The sequence below is a fragment of the Mus caroli genome, unplaced genomic scaffold (assembly GCF_978045245.1).
Source record: "Mus caroli unplaced genomic scaffold, Mus_caroli_1 scaffold_18, whole genome shotgun sequence".
In the NCBI taxonomy this organism is placed as follows: domain Eukaryota; kingdom Metazoa; phylum Chordata; class Mammalia; order Rodentia; family Muridae; genus Mus; species Mus caroli.
In genome coordinates this window covers 41,938,704-41,963,100 of record NW_028227273.1, presented here as the reverse complement: position 1 = coordinate 41,963,100, position 24,397 = coordinate 41,938,704, and the positions used below count along the sequence as shown (strand labels likewise).

Sequence of the window (24,397 nt, the reverse complement as noted above, 5' to 3'; positions counted from 1 at the left end):
ATTGCACTCCCCAAAAGTCCCCCAATTCCAATTGTTACTTTTCCTCTACCACACCAACTTGATCCCACCTCTTCCCATCCCTATATGCACTAAGTCCTCTTGGGTAATCTATTTCCCCTTTCCAGGTAGATAATTTTGTCCCTTTTTGAGATCTCCTTGTTACTGAGACTGTCTTCGTCTATGGATTGTAGCAGGATTATCTTTTAATTTACAGTTAATATCCACTTATAAGTGAATACATACCATGTTTGTCTTTCTTGGTTGGGCTTACCTCACTCAGGATGAGTTTGTTTCCTAGTTCCATCCATTGGCAAGCAAATTTCATAATATCATTTTTCAAAACAACTGAGTAATACTTCGTTATGTAAATGAATCACATTTTTTTAAAAAAATAAACATTCTTCAGTTGAGGAACATCTATGCTGTTTCCAGTTTCTGGCTATTCTGAATAAAGCTGTTATAACTGTAGTTGAAGAAGTGCTCTTGTGGTAGGATGGATCATTCTTTGAGTACATGCCAAGGAATGGTATATCTGAGTCTTGAGGTAGATCAAGTTCCAAATTTCTGAGAAAGCCAATAGTGATTTCCAAAGTGACTGTACAAGTTGGTCTTTCTACCTCCAATGGAGGAGGGCTCTCCTGCTCTTCATCCTCAATAGCAGGAGCTGTTGCATGAGTTTTTATCTTAGACATTCTAACAGGTATAAATAAGATGGAATCTCAAAGTTGTTTTGATTTGCATTTCCTTAATGTCTAAGGATGTTAAACATGTTTTTTTATTTTGCCTTCAATGGTTTTATTTATTTATTTATTTATTTATCCTAGCTAATTTTTCATACAATGTTTTTGACTGTTTCCCCCTCCCCCAACTCCTCCAGATCTTCTCCATCTCTCTACCCACCCAACTTTACATTCTTTTTTTTTCAACATGCAATAGTATTTCCTTCCTTTCTTTCTTTCTTTCTTTCTTTCTTTCTTTCTTTCTTTCTTTCTTTCTTTCTTTCTTTCTTTCTTTCTTTCTTTCTTTCTTTCTTTTTGTGCTCACCCACCCACCCACCCACTCCTGTTTTCCCTCCCTGCCTTTCACCTACATTGGCGAATCAAACACCCTCAGGCCCAAGGGCCTGTCCTCCCACTGATGTCCAACAAGGTCATCCTTTGCCACATATGCAACCAGCACCTTGTGTCCCTCCAGGTGTATTCTTCGGTTGGTGGTCCAGTCCCCTGGAGCTTCAGGGTGTCTGGCCTGTTGACACTGTTGCTCCCTCCATGGGGTTGCAACTCCCTCAGCTCCTTCAGTCATTTCTCCAACTCCTCTAGCGGAGACCACCAAGCTCAGTCCAATAGTTGGCTGCGAGCATCTACCTCTGTATTTGTCAGGCTCTGGCAGAGCCTCTCAGAAGACAGTCATCAAGCTTCCACCAGCAAGCACTTCCCGGCTTAGAAGAATACATAATAGAGTCCAGGTTTGGTGACTGTATATGGGCTGCATCTCCAGGTGGGGCAATCTCTGGGTGGCCTTTCCTTCAGTCTCTGCTACACACTTTGTGTCCATATTTCCTCCTAAGAGTAATTTGTTCACCCTTCTGAGAAGTACTGAAGCATCCAACCACATTTTGGTCTTCCTGCTTCTTAGGCTCCATATGGTCTGTGAATTGAATCATGGGTATTCTGAACTTTGGGGCTAATATCCACTTATCAGTGAGAACATACTATGTGTGTTATTTAGTGACTGGTTTACCTTACTCAGGATGTTATTTTCTAGTTCCATCTATTTGCCTAAGAATTTTATGAAGTCATTGTGTTTAATAGCTGAGTAGTGATCCATTGTGTATATTTACCACCACATTTTCTGTATCCTTTCCTCTGTTGAGGGACATCTGGGTTCTTTACAACTTCTCTCTCTCTCTCTCTCTCTCTCTCTCTCTCTCTCTCTCTCTCTCTCTCTCTCTCTCTCTCTCTCCCTCTCTCTCTCCCTCCTTATTACATGTTGGAACATTTTCTGGGTATATGCTCAAGAGTGGTATTGTTGGGTCCTCAGGTAATACTATGTCCAATTTTCTGAGGAATCACTAGACTGATCTCCAGAGTGGTTGTACCAACTTCAATCCCACCAACAATGGAGGAGTGTTCCTTTTTCTCCACATCCTTACCAGCATTGGTGGTCGCCTGAGTTTTTGATTTTAGTCATTTTGATTGGTGTGAGGTAAAATCTCAGGGTCATTTAGATTTGCATTTCACTGATGACTAAATATGTTGAACATTTCTTTAGGTGCTTCTCAGCCATTCCATATTCCTCAGGTGAGAATTTTTTGTTTGGCTCTGGTTCCCATTTTTAATAGGGTTATTTGGTTCTCTGGAGCCTAACTCTTGAGTAAATCTACAGACTTATGGATGCAGGACATTGGGCTGTGAGAGAAAGCCTAGTAAGGTCGAGCTAAGGTTAGAAGCTCCGGAGACCCTGAGGAGTCTGTAGATTTACATTAGGTCTATTGATCAATGTGTCTGTTTTTATGCCAATATATGGTTTTTATTGCTGTTGCTCTGTAGTATAGCTTGAAATCAGGGATGGGGATACCTCCTGATGTTTTTTTATTGTATAGGATGTGATACTGATGCTGTTAACACTCAGGATATTGTTTGTATAGTTAAAATTAAAAAAAAAACACTTAGTCATTATTAAATTCTATTCAAGATTTTATTTAAAATAGAACAAAGCACTAAGCATCGTTCATATCCTACTCTGAGTTATTGTGCTGTATTGAGCAAGTAAAATGTTCTTCAACATGACCTTACAGATCAAAGTAAATAAAACCACTCATGTCTCAATAGCCTTTATATTTATACCTGTGTGGATGAAATAGTTAAAACACGGACATATACTTGGTACTTTATCCTTAGTTTTTCTTTTTGCTAAATATTATCTTCTGGAGTATGCATTTTCTGAATAGGACTGAATATTCGGCCCATTTAGCCTCATAGTTTAGAGATGGCTGACTGTCTAGCTTCTGGGTTTGTGGCTGGGTAGAGCAAAATGGCCATGCTTACCCTTCAAAAGACACCTCCCCTCACAGTGAGTCAATTTCTCTAACTATGGTCACCTTCCAAAGTTTCCAGAACCTCACAAAGTAACACCACCATTCAGGGACCAAATATTAAGCACAGGAGCTTCCAAAAGATATTCTGTATTCATACCATGATGTTTACAGAAAACACACAATGAGTTCTCATGTATCAAGCTGATTTCCCTTTTATATACTTGTGTCCCAAGGTAACTATTTACTCAATTCTAAAATATATTTTACCATAGAAGGTATAAACTCTACTTTTATCCCTCAATTGTATTTATCCTTGGAAATTAAAGGTATTATTAACTGAAATCCTGGCAGATCCTTGTTTATTTTGGCACTTCCGACCTACATGGTAATTACTGTTACTATATGCAGCCAGAGTTAAAATTGACACAAGGTTTCTGCTTTCTAACCCTCTTCTTAAGAATCACTGGCATCTTTGAATTAAAGGCTGAGTGACTTAGTAACTAGAGAGTATATGCGTCTGCACCTGGGTCACTCTTGCTGTAAAGAAGTTGCTCCCTGTCTATTTTTTTCTCCAAGTAGAGGAGGAAAATCCACACCCTGGAATAGACTCAAGTTGCAGGAGTTATGGGAGACTGATTAATATTGAATGTCATAGAGATATTGCAGAGAATATGGCAGAGAGATGTAGACAAGAACAAATGGAAGGAGAAGAGGGTTGACTAAGTGTCAGAGTGTTGCTTGGTAACACTGATGCCCTTTGTGTCTTGCAGGAAACTGTTGGAATATACTTTGTCCTCTAAATTTGTAGGTACTCGAAGCTTCTTACTAGATTTGAATCAGAGTACTAGTTGGTCATGAGCCACCTAATATAAGTTCTGAAAACTATACTAGTAGTTAAGCTATCTTAACTACTAATCTCAAGCTACAGAGACTATTACTTTCTCTAGGGTCTGACTCTATAATCTGATGGCTTTTTGCGTTTCTTTGTACCTACCACATTGATTTAAAAAGGGGGGGGGATTCTCACTTTGACATGGTATTCTAGTTTGCTTAATAAAAAATATAGTATAAGAAAAAAATAAATGCCTATATTAAAATCAACAAAAATGTTTAAATATCTAAGCATTGCTTAAAATCCATAGAGTATAATGGCCTCTACTGTGAATCTTTATGATAGGGTTCTTTTACTCCCAAGTGGAATTGAATTCAATTATTGTCTATATTACTCACTTTTCTGTTGCTATCTTAGAATATCCTGGGGTGAAACCCCAACGAACAAAATCAATCAATCAAACAAACAAGCTAAACAAAAGCAAATAAAACAAAAACAAAAACTCTACAAACAAAAACAATTACAACAACAAAACAGCTTTGTGGAACAAGGGTTTATTTTGTCTTACAGGAGTATAGGGTTAGCCTGGTAGCCAGGAGTGGAAGAGATCACATATCATCTGCCCAGTAAAAGGACTGGAACAGTGAAAGGGAAAGGCGGGGGGGGGGGGGGTGGAGGAGAGAAGGGGGAGGGGAGGGTTTAGAGAGGGAATTGGAGGAGACAGGAAATGGCATAAAAACCCCAACATCCATCCTGAGTATCTCTTCTAGCAAGACTCTACCCTCTACAGGTTCCATATTCTGTCTAAAAGTCATCACAAGCTGAACACTAACCGTTCAAACTCATGAACCCTGGGGATCATTTCATAACAAACCACAGCATTGCTTTTTAAAGATATATTAGATATAGCACATGCAAAATCCAAACAGTATAGATATCATAAAATAAAACTTAATCAGAGTGGAAGAACCCCCTGTACTGAATGTTTAGTCAGGCTTTCCTTGAGGGCAACCAGTAATTTAACCTTTATCCCATTGTCTTGTCACTGTTCTAATGCTTTGAAGAGACACCATGACCAAGGCAACTAATGTAAGGGAAAGAATTTAACGGGGGTTTTGATTATAGTCACAGAAATTATCTATTGTTTTCATAGAGAGGAGCATAGCTGCAGGTAGGTTCTGGAGCAACACCTGAGAGATAGATCCTGATTAGTATGCAGAGTACAACACTGGGTCAAGTGTGATCTCTTGAAACCTGGAAGCCCACCCCTAGTGACAGAGATGACCTTAATTTTTCTCTCACATTGCCACGCTCTAACCATTAAATATTCAAATATGAACATTCAACTATGGGCCTGTAGAGACCATTCTTTTTCAAGCCACCATGCCCACTAGTAAATTTTGTTAATTTTTTACTTATTATAAGTGGATCTATATTCACTCTACTCGTGTGTATCTGGCTATTTTGATTTAACATGATTTTAGAAAAATCCACACAGTATAAATAAGTCACTCACAGTGGTGTATGATGTTTTATTATGTATAAATGTCTCTAACACCTAAGAGTTGTTGAAGTAGCCATATTAGTGTTATTAACTTAAAACCATGGATGAGAGTGTAAGAACTTGACATCATCTCTCCAAGTTGATGGTTCCCATTGTTTTTATGGAAATCTTCTTAGTGGGCAATGATTGGTTTTAAATAGACTAAGTAAGCCTCTAGTAAACTCATGCCAAACAAAATTCTCTATTCAAGAGCCACCATGCTCTAGTGTACTACTGGGTGACCTCTCACCAAGATGTATGCTTTGACACCAAGATCAAACGTGTGGCTTGAGTGACAGAAGCAGAAGGGTCTTGGCACAGGCAGATGCATCTGCCCTAAATCTCACTTATCTTCTGGAAAACATCTAATCCCCAAACCAAGAGCTAGGCATATTGGCTTGATATTCATGATCTGAAAGCTGATATTCTGAAGTTGGCAGGTTTGAAGACAGATGGAAATGGGAACGACTGTATTTTGGCTCCCAATTGGACTTGCAGAGCTGAATCAAGAGGCTGACTTATATTTCTCTCACCTTTACAGGAGCTCCATTTTGGTGCCTTCTGGATATCGTTCCTATAAAGAATGAGAAAGGAGATGTAGTCCTTTTCCTGGCCTCATTCAAAGACATAACAGACACGAAAGTGAAGATTACTTCAGAAGATAAAAAAGAAGGTGCGTATGGTTTTCCTAAATAAAACAGCAAAGCATACTGAAATCACTCAAAAATTTGGAAAAATATGCCTTTTGGATACCAGCAACTGATACCTATTGATGGCTTATAGTCAATATGTTGTATATGTATGAAAATCATGGAGATGTTTATAATCTCATCATTGTAGTGACTACTTACTTGACAGGAATGAAAAGTTCAAATACCTCTGTGACTCACATGAAGACAGAAAATAGCATCACAATATGTCTTGGCCCTCTTGGCCCTCTTGACTTCATCAAGAAATAGAGGCATTGACTGGAAGACTTTAAAGTGATGTGATTGAATACATAGAAATGTGGATGTTATTTGTTATGTAGTAGGTAAAGGTGCAGTGAGATGCTTGTTAGATGAAATGTTACTGACAGTCATGCACCCTGTATCATATAGCATGTACTATACCATATGCTGAGCTCATTCATAGTCACAAATGGCCTTGGGAAACACCTTTGGAAAGCCTCTAAGAGCTTATATTATTAGCCTTAAGTTTCTTATTCAGAAAGTGCTTGTATTTCAAGCTCTCTAACAAATGTCAAGAGTGAGAAAATCCTGATATTGTTATAAGCAGAAATGGGATCTAGTAACTAGAGGGAAAGATACTGCTTTGTGTAGGTTAGTGTGTGGTAAGCTGTTTATTAGATATTTCAACCCCAACTTTTAGGAGTGGACTCCACTTTTAAAAGTGTGTTCGGGTGTTTCTTATATAGTATCTCAGGTAATAACATTCCAAGCAAAGGATATTGTGCTTGGTTTTGGATAGTGTTAAAAATATCTCTTAATAAGGTGTGGCCCACTCAAGCTTATCTGCAACATGGCAGTTCATCTAAGTGATATAAATTTAGTATTGATTAGGTAATTCCCCACAGAAGTTTATTTGATGACTGCATTTCATTTAAAAACTGCAAAGTGTGTTATTTTATTTGAATAAGTACTTGAATCATTAATTGCTACATGGCTGGGGTTTATCTGAAATGTGGGAAATGATGCTTTATAGAAAATTCTAGTAGGTGTGGAATGCAGAGGAGACATACCTTCAACTACAGCACTGTTTGTGCCTATGTAAGCTCACGAAATTTTATTGAGTACACACTTATGTCTAGTATATGTGTGTGTGTGTGTGTGTGTGTGTGTGTGAGAGAGAGAGAGAGAGAGATGGGGAGTAGTGCAGAGATCAGCAGAAACCTCCCATTCATACAAAAAAGTATAAAACTCTCATGTCTTTGTTCATTTCTATAACTGTATCAGGTGAATTCAGAATTTAACAAGAAATTATGTTTACTCTATTTCTTATCTATAAACTGTGTTTACTATAAAAATTGATTCTATATATTCATGATTTTCACAGCCTAGATTCTAGTGGTCTAAAGTCTTTCCTCCCAGTTATATTTCCTGAAAAGAAAAAAATAACATGATTATGTCTTAATGTAATTAGTTTTGCAAAGGCTTTCTGATCACAGAGTTCTCAAAAATTGGAGGGAAGTTAGCATTATTTTTTTAAGATTGAAAAATAAGCACTTGTGAATTCAGCAAATGCTGAAACTTTATTTTTTAAATGAATTTGGATTTAATTAAATAAATGTAATAAAATAGATTAAAATTTAAACACTATATTTAACATTTAACATAACTGTAAGAAATTAATAGTGGATTGAATAATTTGCAAATGTACAGTAATTAGTGTCTATCAGCAGCAAAGCCAGCATTAGCAATGTCAGCAACCACATCTCAGCTCAAATCCAGCAGCTTCCAGCCAATGACAGGAGGAGTAGAGAGAACTGATCATTGCTATCTGTGTGCATCTGAGAAGAAGGGTGTGGAAAGGGGCCGGAGACCATGATGAGACACTGAAGATACTTTGTACCGAAGTTAAGAAAGATGTAGGCAGAGATGTGCTCATTGGAGTGGGTAAAGGAGAGATGGCTGCTCTGATTCTGTAACACAACATCCAAAGAGTGATGAGATAAATAAACACTAGGTGTTTCTCACACTTGTTTTTACTAACTTTACTAACTCCCTCATGTTTGAAACCATCACATTAAAACCAAGGAGATACGACCATAGTGCTTCATCACATGATGTTGGCTCTTGTGAAGCAGGTTTTAAGTTCAATCATTTAAGCATCAGCTAATAAAGCATACCTCCCTCAAAAATCAAAAAACAAAAACAAATAAGAACAAAACACTTATTTGATACCATGACACCTTTCAACAATTTTGAGGCTTCTGGCTAAGCCAAGCTTGCCTATTTACTCTCAGCAAAACCTTACTTCTTTCTATTTGCTTACCTGGGTCCTTGTTTTTTTCCCACTTGTGATATCTCCATCACCATTATTTCCCATAGAAATGTTATTTCTTTTCTTTAATATGGTTTTAACAAACAACCTCAGCTCATAGGGAACACCCTTCCATGGACCACCTGTACTGTGTTGCTTCTTCTCCCTTTTCGTACTGATGGAATCAACCTGGTTATCTCTGTTTTCCTCTATAAAGGAGGTCAGACCTAGGATAATGGAGCTGATAAAGGAGTAGGCTAAAGACTTATGCAATCACCGACTTTATTTAAGTCACCGGATGATGTATATTCTGAGGGTTAAACGGAGTCACATGAGTAAAGTGTAGAGTCACAAGAGGAAGCTGGACATGGTAGACAAGCTGCATGCAGCAAAAACCATGTTTTTCCACAGAGGCATATAAACATAATTTAGCTGGTTGTGATGAATAATCTGAAGTAAACTCTCCCATCTGCGACACCTGGGAGGAGCTCAAAAGCATAGTCCATGAACAATTTCATGTTCTTGAAGAAACTGATGCCACAAGACTTGTTTTAGTTTCTTGGAGTTTTTTTTTTTTTTACAAGCATTCAGAGATTTTTTTCTCACATGACTCCATTCTTGGATCATGTTCCAACAAACTCATCTTTCCCAACTTACTGAAGACTGACACTGCTTCATGTCTCTGCACATCCCATGGTGTCTGACACAGTATAGACACTGAGTCATTACTTGCTGAATGGTTGAGTTTTCTAGAGTGCTTTTTCCTTATATACCAGTGCTTTCAAAATTTTCTTTCCTCCCAACTCATTTATACGTGACTGAACTTTACGAATTTCTTTTCACAGCAGTTTGTGCACATTCCTAATTTGGTTTTCCATTCATGCCAGTTGAGGTTAATAATATCTGCTTCATTTTTTTCCCAGGCACAAATTCCAGTGACATTATTTTCACTTATTTCATATGGAGTGTCCCACATTTGCCATACGATGATGTTAGCACCAAATCAGGCAATCCATATTACAGTTTCTAAAACAGGGGTGGAGAGGGTTTCAAATTTGTTTTGAGAACCTCTTGGGGGGATGAATGAGGCTTTTTTTTTTGCCTGTGGGGATACAAACTGAGATTTACATGCACTGTCATTCATAGCTCTACTTTGGCAATAAGTTGAAGAACTTGCAGTAATTTGCCATAATCATCTTACAGTGACTAAAGTCTTACAGTGACTAAAGTGTACCTATACCTGAAGATGTTATTCAGTGGATGTAGAAGGAAGAAATAATGATGATCTTGTTGGTGGATGTTAGCTGAGCATTGTGTGCAGGTATGAGGCTCCGAAAGCCCTATCACCACAAGCTCAAGCAGTGATGACTTACTTTCCTCATGTTTCAGAATGCCCGAGCTGAGCAACCCCCAGCTGGAAGAGTGGCTTTGGGCAGTTTGTGGGCTTTCTCTTCTGCGGTTCTCTGCATCCTGGTTTAGTTCTTGTACTTGTGAACTCATTCATTTAATAAGCCTATTACACCTGTAGAAACCCTTTATGTGTTAAAGACTGGGAGGAGAATGGAAGAAAGTCTGAGTATCTCCCTTGTGGTTTTGTCTTTCTTTCTTTTTAATTAATCATTACATTCACTTACATCTCAAATGATATCCCACTTTCCAGTTACCCCTCTGTAACCCCAGATTCCATCCTGATTCTACCCTCTTTTCTTTGCCTAAATGAGGGTGCTCCCCCCACCACTTCAGCATCCTTCTAAGCTGGGGTATAAAATCTCCACAGGACCATGTGCCTTCCCTCTCATTGATGCCAGACAAAGCTACATGGAGCTATGGATCCCTTGCTGTACATTCCTTGGTTAGTTATCTGGTCCCTGGGTGGTCCAGCCAGCTGACATAGTTCTTCTTATAGGGTTGCAATCCCCCTTGGTCCTCTAATTCTTCCTCCAGCACCCCCCCCCCCAGGGTCCCCAAGTTCAGTCTGATGGTTGGCTGTGAGCATCCACATATGCATTGGTCAGGTGCTAGCAGAACCTCCCGGGGAGTAGCCACATCTGGTTCCTGTCAGCAAGGGGCTCTTGGCAACAACAATAGCATCCAGGTTTGTTGTTTGCAGACAGGATGGATCCCCAGGTGGGCTGATCCCTTGATAACTCTTCCTTCAATCTCTGCTCCAGTTTTTGTCCCTGTCTTTTCCTTTTGACAGGATATATATGTATGTATGTATGTATATATATATATATATATATATATATATATATATATATAAACATGTGCATATATATACTTACACACATACATGCATGCATGCAAAGATACACACATACATACATGCACACACACATACATTCATTATAGTGTGAGATTTATACCCAAGAGTGCCATTTTCTCAGGAAAGTCTTTTGGAATAATGTCACTACTAGAAAATGTACCAGAAGGCATGTTGGAAAAATGAAGGAACATGATACAGAAAGGCCCAGTCCTCATCAGAGCCACCCTACAAGCACCCATTAGAGCATCTGCACATTTTAATTTGATGATTCAGCTATATAGTCTCTCACATTCTTGGGTGCCATAAAAGTTCAAAGGACTCAATTAAATGTGACTTCAACTGTATTTCATCTTGTAATAGGTTTTCCACAGAATGCCAATACATTGATCATGAAACTAAGCAAACTTTTTGACAGCTCATTTATACATATTACAGTATATTTTTAAAAAATGGAGGAAAGCATTAGAGGATGACTTCCTGAATACAGGTTGTAGCTTTGTGTTGAAAGAATGATAGACTTAATTAAGGTTTTAATAAAATGTTTCTGTTGATGTATCATCATTTATCTGAAGGTGTATTAAACCTAAATGTGGTGGTTTGAATAAAAATGGCTCTTAGGAAGTGACACTATTAGATGTGCCCTTGTTGTAGTAAGTGTGTAGTCCACTGGGGGTGGCCTTTGAGATACTCAAGCCAAGCCTAGTGTGCTCTCTCTCATCCTGCTGCCTGCAGATACAGACATATAACTCTCAGCTACCTCTCCAGCACCATGTCTGCCTGTATTCTACCATGCTTCTCTCCATAGTGATAATGGACTAAGCCTCTGAACCTATAAGCCAGTCTCAATTAAGTGTTTTCCTTTATAAGACTTGTCATGATCATAGTGTCTCTTCACATCCTTGGAACACTTACTAATATACTAAGTTAAATTCCAAGCTCATGTTTTCTGAAATCGTCATGTACCTGAGATCAACTTCCAATTCCCCATTCCACCTGCAAATTTCTTATACACACATGGGCTTCTGCTGAAGTTGAAATGATTAGATGGTGTCTAAAATGTCACACATAATCAAATCCTGGAACATACCGAAGGCTTCTGGAAGACCTGAGAATGAGCTCTCCTTGGTCACCAATTTTTTACTGAACAAGAGGCCAACATGACAGAGTGGAAGCCACAAGTGCTTATCAGACTCTAGTAAGACCGCTACCTGGCTGTGTTTTGCTGGTATGTGCTACTGTTGTCTATCTAGAGTGACTATCATTCTCACATAATCACTTGTCATTAGAATGAAATTATTTGAGTTTAATGTGTAAAAGTAAGTGATAATTGTGAGAAAACAAATCTGGGGATGCTGGTGAGCTAGATGAAGCTGACAAATAGAAGTATTTAATGTGACCTAATGTCATGCCTGTGGTGACCTGTGCCTAGAACTCTGTGTGGAAATGACTTTTAAGGTAATGTAGGTACTGAATCCCATACAGGATCTAACAATTGGAAAGACAGATGGCAATGGCCCCCAGCAAGGCAGGCAGGCATTTCCACTCCTGGCACTAAGGTAAGCATCCTTCTTTTAGTACTGGAAAACTGTAGGCCCAACTTTTTCTTCTAGGATCAGCTCATTGATGTAAGACACTATGACTTTCATATGTGTCAAAGAAAACCAGCCTATCCATCGGGGTCTGGAGCTTATTTCTGAATGATCTCTAATTCTGAAAACACCAGTTTCCATGTTGTTTAAAAGTCTTTGAAAATCCAAAGGCACACAAAAGACATTCCAATAAAGAATTCTCCAATTGTTGCTTTTTAAAAGATGTTATGTTATGAGATGCTAGCACAAAAGACAGGGGAGAAATGGTTCAAGGAACAAAAAGACATTGTGAATGAAAGGGTATAGCTGGAATCAGATAAAAAAAAGGAAGCTGGCACCGACTCTGAACAGAGTGAGAGGGAGGCTTATGGACGGTGAACCTGTCAAAATGGAGATATCACCAGGAGATGACAGAAATCCAGAGAAGGGGAGCTGCTACATTGGAACTGATTTCCAAGTAGCCCATTGACAACCAAAAGGAGGGCTTTCTTAGCAATTCATCACATCTCCCAGTCGTTCAAGGGTCCCAAAATCACACTTCATATTGATTATGTTGAGGTTAGATTACTCAGCTTGGATTATAATGTTTATTGTATTTAATATGTTATTGTTTTTTAATTTTATCTGTTTTCATTTATATCAGTGCTCTTTGACTCTTTGCAAATCAACTCCACTAGTTTTGATAGACTTGTTGACCATATTTTACCAGTACTGAGTTTAAATAATTTAAGCCTAAATATTTGTAACTGAAAATCCCATTGTCTACCACGTCTGAAGACTCCATGTATAATTTGCTTTTTTTTTCTTGATGCTTCTGCTCAGTACTTAGCTGAGTAATCCAAACTGGGATTTTAATTTTCAAAATTCTATTCAGGGATGACTCTATGTATAAAAAAAAATAAAATGAAATTCAAATATTGTCTATTTAACATTTACAAATACAGTTCTACAATAGTTCTCAAAACTATCAAGGAATATCGATTTATAATAAACAGTCATGGTACCATAAGATGAATGACCCTGAGAAGAATCATCAGGGGAAAAAAAAAGCAAATTACATCTTGAATCTTCAGTCATAGCAGAATATGGAGTTTTCAGGAATGTGTCTACCCTTAGGATATTTAAAGAAAATCAGTAGTAGTAAAAATATAATCAAAAGTATATCAAAAGTAATGAAGTTATTTTAAAAAAAGAGTCTAACAAAACATATAAGTGAGAACAGATGAAATTTTTAAAAATGACCTACTACAAAGGATAAACAGTGGCCATCACATCAGGGAGAATCAATTTCAAGTAAAAAACTGTTATTATCCTGTATCCACATGGACATATACTCATTAAAGGTCAGTAAAATACATGTCAGAGGAAAAAGACCCAAAACAGATTTAGAATTTCAGAGAAAAACATACTAAAGTATAAGCTATTAAGATTTTTTTACAATGTGTAGTTCTGTATATTCACATTTTATCAGTCCAACAAATATAAATAGGATATATATATATATATATATATATATATATATATCCCACACATATACATGCATATATATATATATGCACACACATACTTATATATGTATATACATATCAGAAATTATATGTTGGAGATATATAAGAGAATGGTATATATAATCTATAGATATAATTTATATACAATATAGCATATATAATTTAAATATATATCCTATTTTATGATATCATTTAGATATAATATCGAATATATAAAAACATAATTTAAAATGTTGATGAGAAACTAAAGACTAGTAAATTCTAAGCATATATCATGAAATAAAATCATAGAAGCAACTTTAGAAAAGTGACTTTATATAAATAAAACCCAAGTTTATATACCTTTGTATTGTTAGCAGAAATCAGAGAAACACCTACAATGTTTGACCTAGTTAAACTCTTCGGAGAAGACTGTGGCAATAGTGGTGGAAGTTCAAAAGATGGCAGAATCCAGGTTTTATGTCAAGAATTATGAAAAATTAAATATAGTGGAATGTTCCTGGAAAATCTCTTAATGACTAACTTAGATAGAAAATTTCAGATATCTTATACCTATTGGATATACTGAATTGGTTTTAATAATAATAATAATACCAGGGTGCTGGAGGGAAGGCTCAGTGGATAAGTTCACCTCTTGCAGAGGACCTGGGTTAGCTTCCCAGTACCCATATCATCTTTTTTGCAACCATCTGTAACTCCATTTCAAAAGGATCTGGTGTTCTTTTCTGACCTCTGCTAGCACCAAGCACACACATAGTGTTTATAAATACATGCAAGCAAACCACTCACACATATAAATAAAGGTATAAAATTCTTTCAATCATTCAAGATATTAAGATCAAACTATTTTCTATAGAAGTATTCCCAAAGAGAAATTCTAAACAGAAAATAAACAAACTAAACTAAAATTTACTATATTTATTTAGCTAGAGTCAGTTTCTGCAGTTGTGCTAAGCCCACCCTTTTAAGTTCAACAAATATCACAGTGATAAGGAGTAGAACTTAAGGCTAGTTCACTAGGGCCCACTTCAGTAGAGCCAGCTCTATTGTGCTGCAAGCAAGGTGCAGGGCCCACTTGCTCTCCCAAGTTTCAGTCAGTAAGAGAAAGGGCCACCTCTTTTGCTCTCATGACCCTTGAGCCAGCTCTTCTTCCTGTCACATGTGATGAGGGTTGTGAGTGGGGGTGATGGTGAATCTTTTCTTCTCCTACACCACTGCATACAAGGTCAGAGCCAGCTCTCACACACTCAGGGATTATCCATTTTAATCCCTACTTAGTTTTTCATATTTCTATAATTACAAATCCTTTTTACCTCCATCCACCATGAACCTCCTTCGGATAGTTTCTGACCACACACTTCCCCAAGAATATATATTTCAAGATACATTTCTTATTCATTCTCTTTTTGTGTTACTGGAATCCAAACACTTTAATGATGAATATTCCCATTTACTGTATAATATGACCTGCAAATAAATTTTTTAAAGTTCCAGATGTAAAATATGTAACAGGAAACACGAAACTTAATTCTTACATATTTTTATTATTTTAAACAAGTTTTAAATGTAAACACATTTTTACCATATTCTTCCCCTCTCCCAAGTCCTTCCAGATCCTCTTTCCCTCCAACTCCAAAACAAAAACCCAATACAACAGCAACACATCCAAACCAAGATGACAAAATAAAACATGCCTCAGGAAAGCACACACCAAACTGTAACTGAATAAATGCATACCAAGAATTGTGGAGTCTATTCTATGCTGGTTAAATACTGTTGAACAAAAGGCCTATCTTGGAGTGGTTGATACAGCCAGTATCCGTCCATTGGAGAAAAAGGACTTTCCCTCTCCCTGCAGGTATGAATGACAGTTTTGTGATTAATGTTTACTCCAGTGGTTAGGATTTCATTTACTGATTCACTCCTTCACAGTTTTGCTTTGTTTTTTTTTTTAAATTCTAACAAAATAAAACATAACAAAACAGAAACAATCATGTCAAGGCTGGATAAAACAAACCGACAGAAGGAAAAAAGCCCTAGAGAAGGCTCAAGAATCAGAGCACCATTCATTTTCCTGCTTAGGGATTTCAGAAACACACTAAACTGAAAGACATAAGCATACAGGACCTGGTGGAGGCCAATGCAGACCCTGTGCATACCACATCAGTCTCTATTCTAAATTAACAATCAAGACATTTCCCAGACATGCTCACATGCCAAGGGGATCTGGTCCATTCCCATTGTGACTTCCTTTGCAGGTGACTATAAAATATATCAAGTTGACAGTTAAAGAGAGGAAGAGAGATGGGAGACATGGGAAGACGAAGCTATTGGTTGGAGAATGGAAGATAAAGTGAAGAGGCACTCGTGTGTGTGTGTGTGTGTGTGTGTGTGTGTGTGTGTGTGTGATCAAGTGTTAACTAGTACAATTTCTGTATCCTCCAGTTATCAGTACATCCTAGAAATACCAAAATAATAAATACTGTAAAGCTTGTAAATTCCCTAAACTTGAAAATGAAGAATTTTCCTACAGCCTTTTCTGTTGCTGTTGTTGTTGCATAATAATTAGAATTGATCTGCCCTCAAACCCATTGTCCCCCAACTTACTTGTGTATACAGTCCTTGAAAGGGCAGCTTTCTCCTCCTAGCCTAAGCTCTGACTCATCCTGGGTCCTAATTGAAACTCAGCCAGGAAGCTTGACAGGAAAGTTATTTCAAGGTTTGTCACTCCACAACTTATGGCTCTTGCTGACTTCACCATGATCTTTACAGGTTTTATAGAATGCCACATTCCATTCCATTCACACTACAGCAGAAATATCCAAAGAATGAAAAAAATCTAAACCTTACAAGAAATTCCAAGAGGTCATTGTGTAAGTTTCTTTAAGTTCTGAAGAAGACCTGGAATTTCACCGGAACCGCTGTTACATTGGTTGAGAGAATCACATTGAGCTGAAAAGCTTTCACATATACATTTGCTCAGAAAGTGTGGCCCCGCAGTGGCCTATCAGACCCTGCATCTCAATGAACACAGTTCGTTGCAGTCATTGGTTACATCTAAGCACTGTGCCAACCTCCAACCACATGCCCTCCCTTTTCAAACCCACCTTAGCCTTTGTCAGAAAGTAATCAGTTTACAAAGAGAGAGATTTTACTTCTGTGTTAATCTCATAATAAGACACAGGAAAGTAATTTCAAAGGAAATGACTGTGGGCGGTACTCCTTTCCTGAAAATTTTGAGTGTCTTTAATTTAATTACTGGGCATTGACTATCTCATTCCCCCTAAAGGCTAGGTATAGTTCATGTAAAACAAAACCAGCTCAAATCATAAAAGTAAAATAATATAATTTTAAATTTCCCTACATAGAACAAAAGTATCCTGTGGCTCCATGAAGCATGTCTGCGACACCAGAGCTATGGAGGCATGAGCAGGAGGATCATTATTAGTACAAGACCAGCTCGTGACCTAGCAATCTAAACAAGAACGCGTCCAACCCAGAACCCTTTTAGAAGGTTGATAAAAGGAAAGCTCAAGTAATTTGTTTGTTGTTTCTGAATAATCTTTCTCCCCAAATATAAGAATATTTTTGAGAGAAAATTCTTAGCTGATCTAGTGAATCAGCTGAGTGTGGTGAAACATTATCATTGCTTTAAATGTGTGTTTTTATTTTTAAGTGATGTGTATATGCGTGTGCATCTGTGGGCATGAGGGTATCTGTGAGTCTGGATGCCTGGTGAGGCTGGGAGACACTGTCAGATTCCCTGGAGTTGGAGTTGCAGGTGATAGCTAGCTGCTTAGCATGAATGCTGAGAACCAAACTTGAGTCCTCTGCAAGAGAAGTGCATGCCTTTAACCACTGAGCCTCCTCTCTAGCACCTATGACAAATTCTATTGTCCCAGAATTCAGGAGGCTGAGGCAGGAAAACTGCTATGAACTAGAGAACACACTGAGCCACAAAAAGCATCATTCCATTCAGACAACAACGCAAAGCTCTTAAAAAAAAAAAAAAGGATAATTGAGATTTAAATTAAAAAAAAGTTACTCAGCTGTTAAGATGACTGGGCCATGTTACCAGTCTTGTTTATGCCTGAAGAACTGATGTTCCAGTGTCTTGAAGAGTTTCTGGCTCCCAGCCTGACCTATGAGATTCTACCTACATGGATTACCTATATTGAAAGGGGACCTGTCTATGGTTACATGCTTTTCCAGGAGACATCCATCCAGGGACGTCTCAGTTCAAATAGGGAAGCATTAAAGGATGAAAATCTACGTCTCTGCCATCTTAATTTGGGTTTCAATTGCTGTGATGTTATACCATGACCAAAAGGCAAGTTGGGGAGGAAAGTTTGGAAAAACTGTGAAGCATCAGCCAAGCCCCAGAGCTGCTTATGGAACTAGCTAAGACTCAGTATGGTTTTCCTTTCCTCTATGTCCATTGCCTCATTCCTAGCAGATTGGGGGCATATTCTAGATATCTGATTGCATGTCCATCTGCTTCAGCTGGCTTCTACTTGGTTGCCCCCCTTGTGTGTGTGTCTGCCTGTCTGTGTGTGTCTATGTGTATGTGTGTGTGTGTATGTGTGTGTGTCTGTGTGTGTGTCTGTGTGCCTGCCTGTCTGTGAGTGTCTGTGTGTATGTGTCTGTCTCTGTGTGTTTGTTTCTGTCTCTGTTTATCTCTTTCTGTCTTTACCATACCCACTCACACCCACCCACATCCCTTAATATACGTGCACACACACACACACAAGAAATGAAAACCAATCACTACATTAAGTGATTTCTGTCCCCCCCCCCCACAACACACAGGATCAAGGCAGATTGTGCTAATGTAAATTCCAGTGATGCTATCAAATGCTAATTAATACTGCGAGTCTCAGTATCACACTGTAAATAACACCAAATCATAACTCTCTAGCATTCCAGAAGAGCTATGATAATATGCTTATATGATAATAAAAGAATATGATAATAAAAGAATATGATAATAAAATTAAAATTTGACATAGGCCAAAGCTGTGTTTTCTTAACTCTCTTTTGGATTGGCCATGCTTGGTGTTTGTGTTTCTTATGTAACTGACCAGTGGTTCCCTTTCCAGTTGGCTGCTGTGTTGTTTTCCTTCAGGTGACTCAGATGCAGGGGATGCTGTTACCTAAGATACTCTGGGGTTTCCCTGCAACCAAGGAGGGATGAATATTTAGTCAGCATGCTAAACAATTTTGATTTTATGTTAGCTTGCGAAGGAGAAAGAATTGCCTAACATAACACAATGATTTGGAGGAAAAAATGTAAAGATTTTATGGGAGCTTTATAAAGTCACACAGAACAGCTCATGGGTTTTAATGAAATGCTTGTGATGAGCTGAAGTGCTAAGTCTATAGATTCTTGAATGCACTAATCAACCAGTGGTGATTCCTCAAACAACCTAACAATAGAAGACGAGAAACATTATTTACCTTTGAATTACCAATGTTTGTGCTTGAGGGGCAAGGTCTGCCCACTGGCATACAGTGACCTGTACAGTACAGAGTTCTAGGGATAATGAAGGCTAGTGATGAATGAAAGTGGAGGAGGGAAATCATTGAGGGAAGGGTTTTCTTTTCACTTTTTAATTAGATATTTTCTTCATTTACATTTCAAATGCTATCCCGAAAGTCCCCTATGCCCTCCCCCCACCCTGCTCCCCAACCCACCCACTCCCACTTCTTACAGGCCCTGGCACTGCCCCTGTACTGAGGCATATGAAGTTTGCATGACCAATGGGCCTCTCTTTCCACTGATGGCCGATTAGGCCATCTTCTGATACATATGCAGCTAGAGACATGAGCTCTGGGGGGTACTGGTTAGTTCATATTGTTGTTCCTTCTATAGGGTTACAGACCCCTTTAGCTCCTTGGGTACTTTCTCTAGCTCCTTCTTTAGGGGTCCTTTGTTCCACCCAATAGATGGCTGTGAGCATCCACTTCTGTGTTTGCCAGGCACTGGTGTAGCCTCAAAAGAGATAGCTATATCAGGGTCCTGTCAACAAAGTATTAATGGCATATGCAATAGTGTCTGGGTTTGGTGGTTGTATATGGGATGGATCCCAAGGTGGGGCAGTCTCTGGATGGTCCTTTCTTCAGTCTCAACTCCAAACTTTGTCTCTGTAACTCCTTCCATGGTATTTTGTTCCCCATTCTAAGAAGGAACGAATTATCCACATTTTGGTCTTTCTTCTTGAGTTTCATGTGTTTTGCAAATTGTATCTTGGATAGTCTAAGTTTCTGGGTTAATATCCACTTATCAGTGAGTGCATATCATGTGTGTTCTTTTGTGATTAGGTTACCTCACTCAGGATGATATCCTCCAGATCCATCCATTTGCCTAAGAATTTCATAAATTCATTGTTTTTAATAGCTGAGTAGTACTCCATTGTATAAATGTACCACATTTTCTGTATCCATTCCTCTGTTGAGGGACATCTGGGTTCTTTCCAGCTTCTGGCTATTATAAATAAGGCTGCTATGAATGTAGTGGAGCATGTGTATTTATTACATATTAGAACATCTTCTGGGTATATGCCCAGGTGAGATATTGCTGGATCTTCCAGTGTACTATTTCCAATTTTCTGAGGAAATGGCAGACTGATTTCCAGAGTAGTTGTACCAGCTTGCAATCCCACCATGCTCTTGGTATCTGTAGAAGGAAAATGTTTGGGCATAATTGTAGAAGACACATCAAAGATAAAATTCTTGAATAAAAACTCATGTTAATGTTCATGAAAACATTAAACAAAATGCTCATGTAAAAATATATCACACACTACAAAAAGAGGGGTTGGGGTTCAGACCCAGACAAGCAGCTGAGGTGCATGCTGAACATAACAAAGTGGCTTGCCTCTAGTGTCTCCCACCATCTTTTAACATTTTTATCTGTTACCTGATACAGAGCATGCCCGACATGCCCTGCCCTCTAGGCTGAACTTTCCAACACAAAGTCTTGGATTCCCTTCATAGGGAATATAGGGTCTTCCATATATAATCCAGGTATTTTGGTTCTCTCTTTCTTCTCTTCTGGGTCTCTGTCTTTCTGCATCTCTCTTCTGCATATCTCTTCTCTCTTTGCATGGGGGCTTTCTCTCCTTCTCTTTCCCTTTTGCTCTGTCTTCCTCTACATGGGACTTCACTGAGCCTTTTTGTGTGTAGTCAGTGAACTCACCCAAGAGCTGCCCTAATAAACCTGCCTTTATACTTGAATTTGGCTTGAATTGTCTCATGTCATTGGTGGAGATGACATATCAAGGGCAACACTCGTTTCCTAAAATGACATGGGGCTGAGTTCACTGGTGGGTCAAGTTAAATTAATACTTCACACACACACACACACATACACACACACACACACACACACACACACCTCTGTTAGGACTTCCTTTCAGCTAAGTTTAGTTGCTTTTTTGGATTTTCTATATGCAGGAAACTCTAGAAAAGAAAAAAAATAGGGTTCTCATACACAGATGTATGTAAACATATTTGGCTTACAATTCCAGGTCACAGGCCATCATTGAGGAAGTCAGGGCAGGCACTCAAGAGAGAAACCTAAAATAGAAGCCAGAAAGAAATGCTGCTTGCCGGCTTGCTTACAAACTCATGCTCAGATAGCTTTCTTACACAACACAGGGCTACCTACTTAGGGACTGACACTGGCCACAATGGATTGGGTCCTGTTATATGAATTAACAAACAAGGTAGTCCTGTACAAATAGTCCCACACATTAATATGATCTAGACAATTTCTCAATCAGAATTTCTTCTCAGATGACACTACACTGTATCAAACTGATAAGGCTTAATAGAGCCTTACTACAACTTGTATGCCAAATCTGCATGGTGTCTGCATATAGAAGCCACCTGTATTTGAAATGGGAATGACCCCACAAAATAAAATGTGCTTTTGAATACCTAGATGTGTTATCAGTATCATATAATGATTGCCAAAGTGTTTAAGATGGAAGAGATGTTTATTTTTTATGAGTAAATCCCAATGCCCTGAAGAAGTTAATGTAAAACCTTTCTTTGTACCTCTTCATTCTACTCGAGGAAGATTTTTCACTTCTTGTTAAAGAATGATGCCTTCTTACTTACAAAACAACTTGCAAAAAGTAATGAAATAATCTGGTGTGGAATTCTTCCATGCTAGAAAATTTTACTGGGTCCTATTTAGGGAATGAGATAAAAATTTTATGAAATGTAAACAGATGGATTATGTCTATCTCTTGGGAATAGTATAATGTGGTTCCTATGATGGTATGACCAGAGACTGTGAGAAAAATGTTTATCAAGTCTGGAAGAGATGAGAAGTAATAGGTAGGTCTTTCTGAATGAAAGGGATTTGCCCTAGATTAACTTTCTATTTTTATCAGCAAGATCAACTGATTATCTGGAATCAAAGGGGTTGATTGCCACAACTGATTTCTTAATAGAGTAATTAAATAAATTTATTTTAACAATCCTATAATTATATGTGCTTTTGAGGTTATTTTTAGTTGATGGATTAAATTAAATGGGGTTTCAGGTCACTGTGTAATAATAGATAGACATTTATACTGAAAAAAAATGTTTTCAATGATATTTAATCATCATAGCCTGGTAGAATTATCACTGGGACACTTTTTTGGGGAAAAGAAAAAAAAAGACTGACATTTAAGACCCTGTCATGAGTTTTCTGTTCACTCTAGTCAAACTAGTTGAAGTACTGGGATTTGGTGTGTCACAATGTCACATTTTTGTCATATACTATTCCTATCCCTATGGAAAATTCTCTCTCCTTATCCCGAGCTTTTGTCCCCGCCGGCAAGAACACACTCAGGACAACCGGAATCTTCTGCGGCAAAGCTTTATTGCTTACTTCTCAGGTAGATCCCGACCCCAGAAAATGGAGTCACTTATATAGCGCTCAGCCATGACGTTTCAGCACCTGATGTGGCGTGACAGCTCCTGATTCTTTGCTCGCCCATCACACCACTATTACACCCCGAGAATGGGCAGTGACTAGGAGTGAGTTCACTCTCGCACTTGCGCACAAGGCTTGTTTACTAGTTAGTCACAGTGGAGGCCAGCGCCATCTTATAATGGTGATTGCTCGCGGCACGCGCACGGCTCTCCACATCTCCTCTGTATCCTTGGCTTTCACAACCACAAACTCTTAGAGATTCAGTGCAGGGCCACAATTCATCCTGCCCCCATTCCATTTTAAGAGGCTGCCCTCTGACATTTTATAACATTTATTGTTGCCTCTCACATCTGCTATCATGAATAATAACATCAATGATTTAGTGTTGACCGAGGGAACACTATGTGTGACTAACACTCTATGACTTTTAACTATCTAATTTAATTATCACAAAGATATCACTTAATATTCATATCATAGCCACCTTTTTGTTCCTTTTTCTTTGCCATGATGCATGTTTATGTAAGCATGGTTTTATATGCTTGTGTATAGATGTATGTATGTGTCCATGTGTACCTATAGAGGCCTGAGGTTGATAGTGGGAATCTTCTTCAAACATTGTTCTACCTTATTCCCTGTGGCAGGCTCTCATTCAAATGCACAACTCACCTATAGGGCTATCTCTGTTAGTTTGTTCTGGGAATCCCCCATATCTGCCCCCACTGGGCCATCACATCTGTTTGCTATTTAAATGCATGTCTGGGGATCCAACCTCCCTTCCTCACACTTGTATGCCATGTGTATTAACCACTGAATCATCTTACTACCTCTGTCACCCGCATTTTTAGTGATGAATAAATTATCACCTACAGATGATAACTTGTCTAAGGTCGTATAGCTTTCAAATAGTGGTGTGATAACTTAAACCAATGCTTTCTTGTTTGAGAGCCCAAACTCTTCAACATTCCCTTTCACTACTGTTTTGCATGTTAGATATGTGTGAAATAATTTCTCAATCTATATGTGGCCTGGGAACTTTGTTTAGTTTATCTCTCCAACTTTCTGTAATATATTTGAAAGGGGGGCATAATTTTTCATGTTTGCATCATAGTTCTGTCCAGGAAATCATTCTGTCCATCATAGACCAAGTGGCAGTATCTGCACACAGCTAGAGGTTCCTTTGAAGCCAGACAAAGATTGCCAGCAATGCTACACAGATGGGAGGTGAATATCTAGTCAGCTATGAACCTGAGATGCAGCTTCTGTGACTTTCTGAGAACCGCTTAGAACACAACCCCAGTCAAAAAGCCCTTGTCTCAGCATTTTGCCAATTGAGTAAAATTTTTCTGTAAATGTCTGCAAAACAACGATTCCCACATCCTAATAGATAAAGTATAGACAGATTCTCTGGATGAAATTGGACATAAGGTCTGCTTTTGTAATACTCTCAGCAATGTACTTCAAATTCTGCACCAACTTAAATTTATCTCTGCAACAAGTTCAATGGAAATGTCTTGACTTGAGATCCTCAACCCTAAAACCATAAATGTCTATAGATACAATTTCTCCTCTCTCTTTTTTTTTTTTTTTGCTTCACTTCATACATAAGGAAAGCTGGGTTTTATGACCTTCTGTAGGAGATTTATTCTATATAAGGGCATACATAGTATAAGTGCACTGACATACAAGTAAGAAATGTATGCTTGGG

At 38.3% G+C, this 24,397-nt stretch overlaps 1 protein-coding gene across 3 annotated transcripts in view; it reads left to right on the top strand.

Annotated features, from left to right (window-relative positions):
• Kcnh8 (potassium voltage-gated channel subfamily H member 8) overlaps positions 1-24,397 on the top strand; it is a 367,560-nt gene that overhangs the window by 141,895 nt on the left and 201,268 nt on the right. For all 3 annotated transcript variants that reach the window (XM_085832922.1, XM_085832923.1, XM_021149362.3), the window contains one exon: positions 5,954-6,085. In XM_085832922.1, coding sequence (XP_085689048.1) covers positions 5,954-6,085 — 132 coding nt within the window. The remainder of the gene's footprint in view (positions 1-5,953; positions 6,086-24,397) is intronic.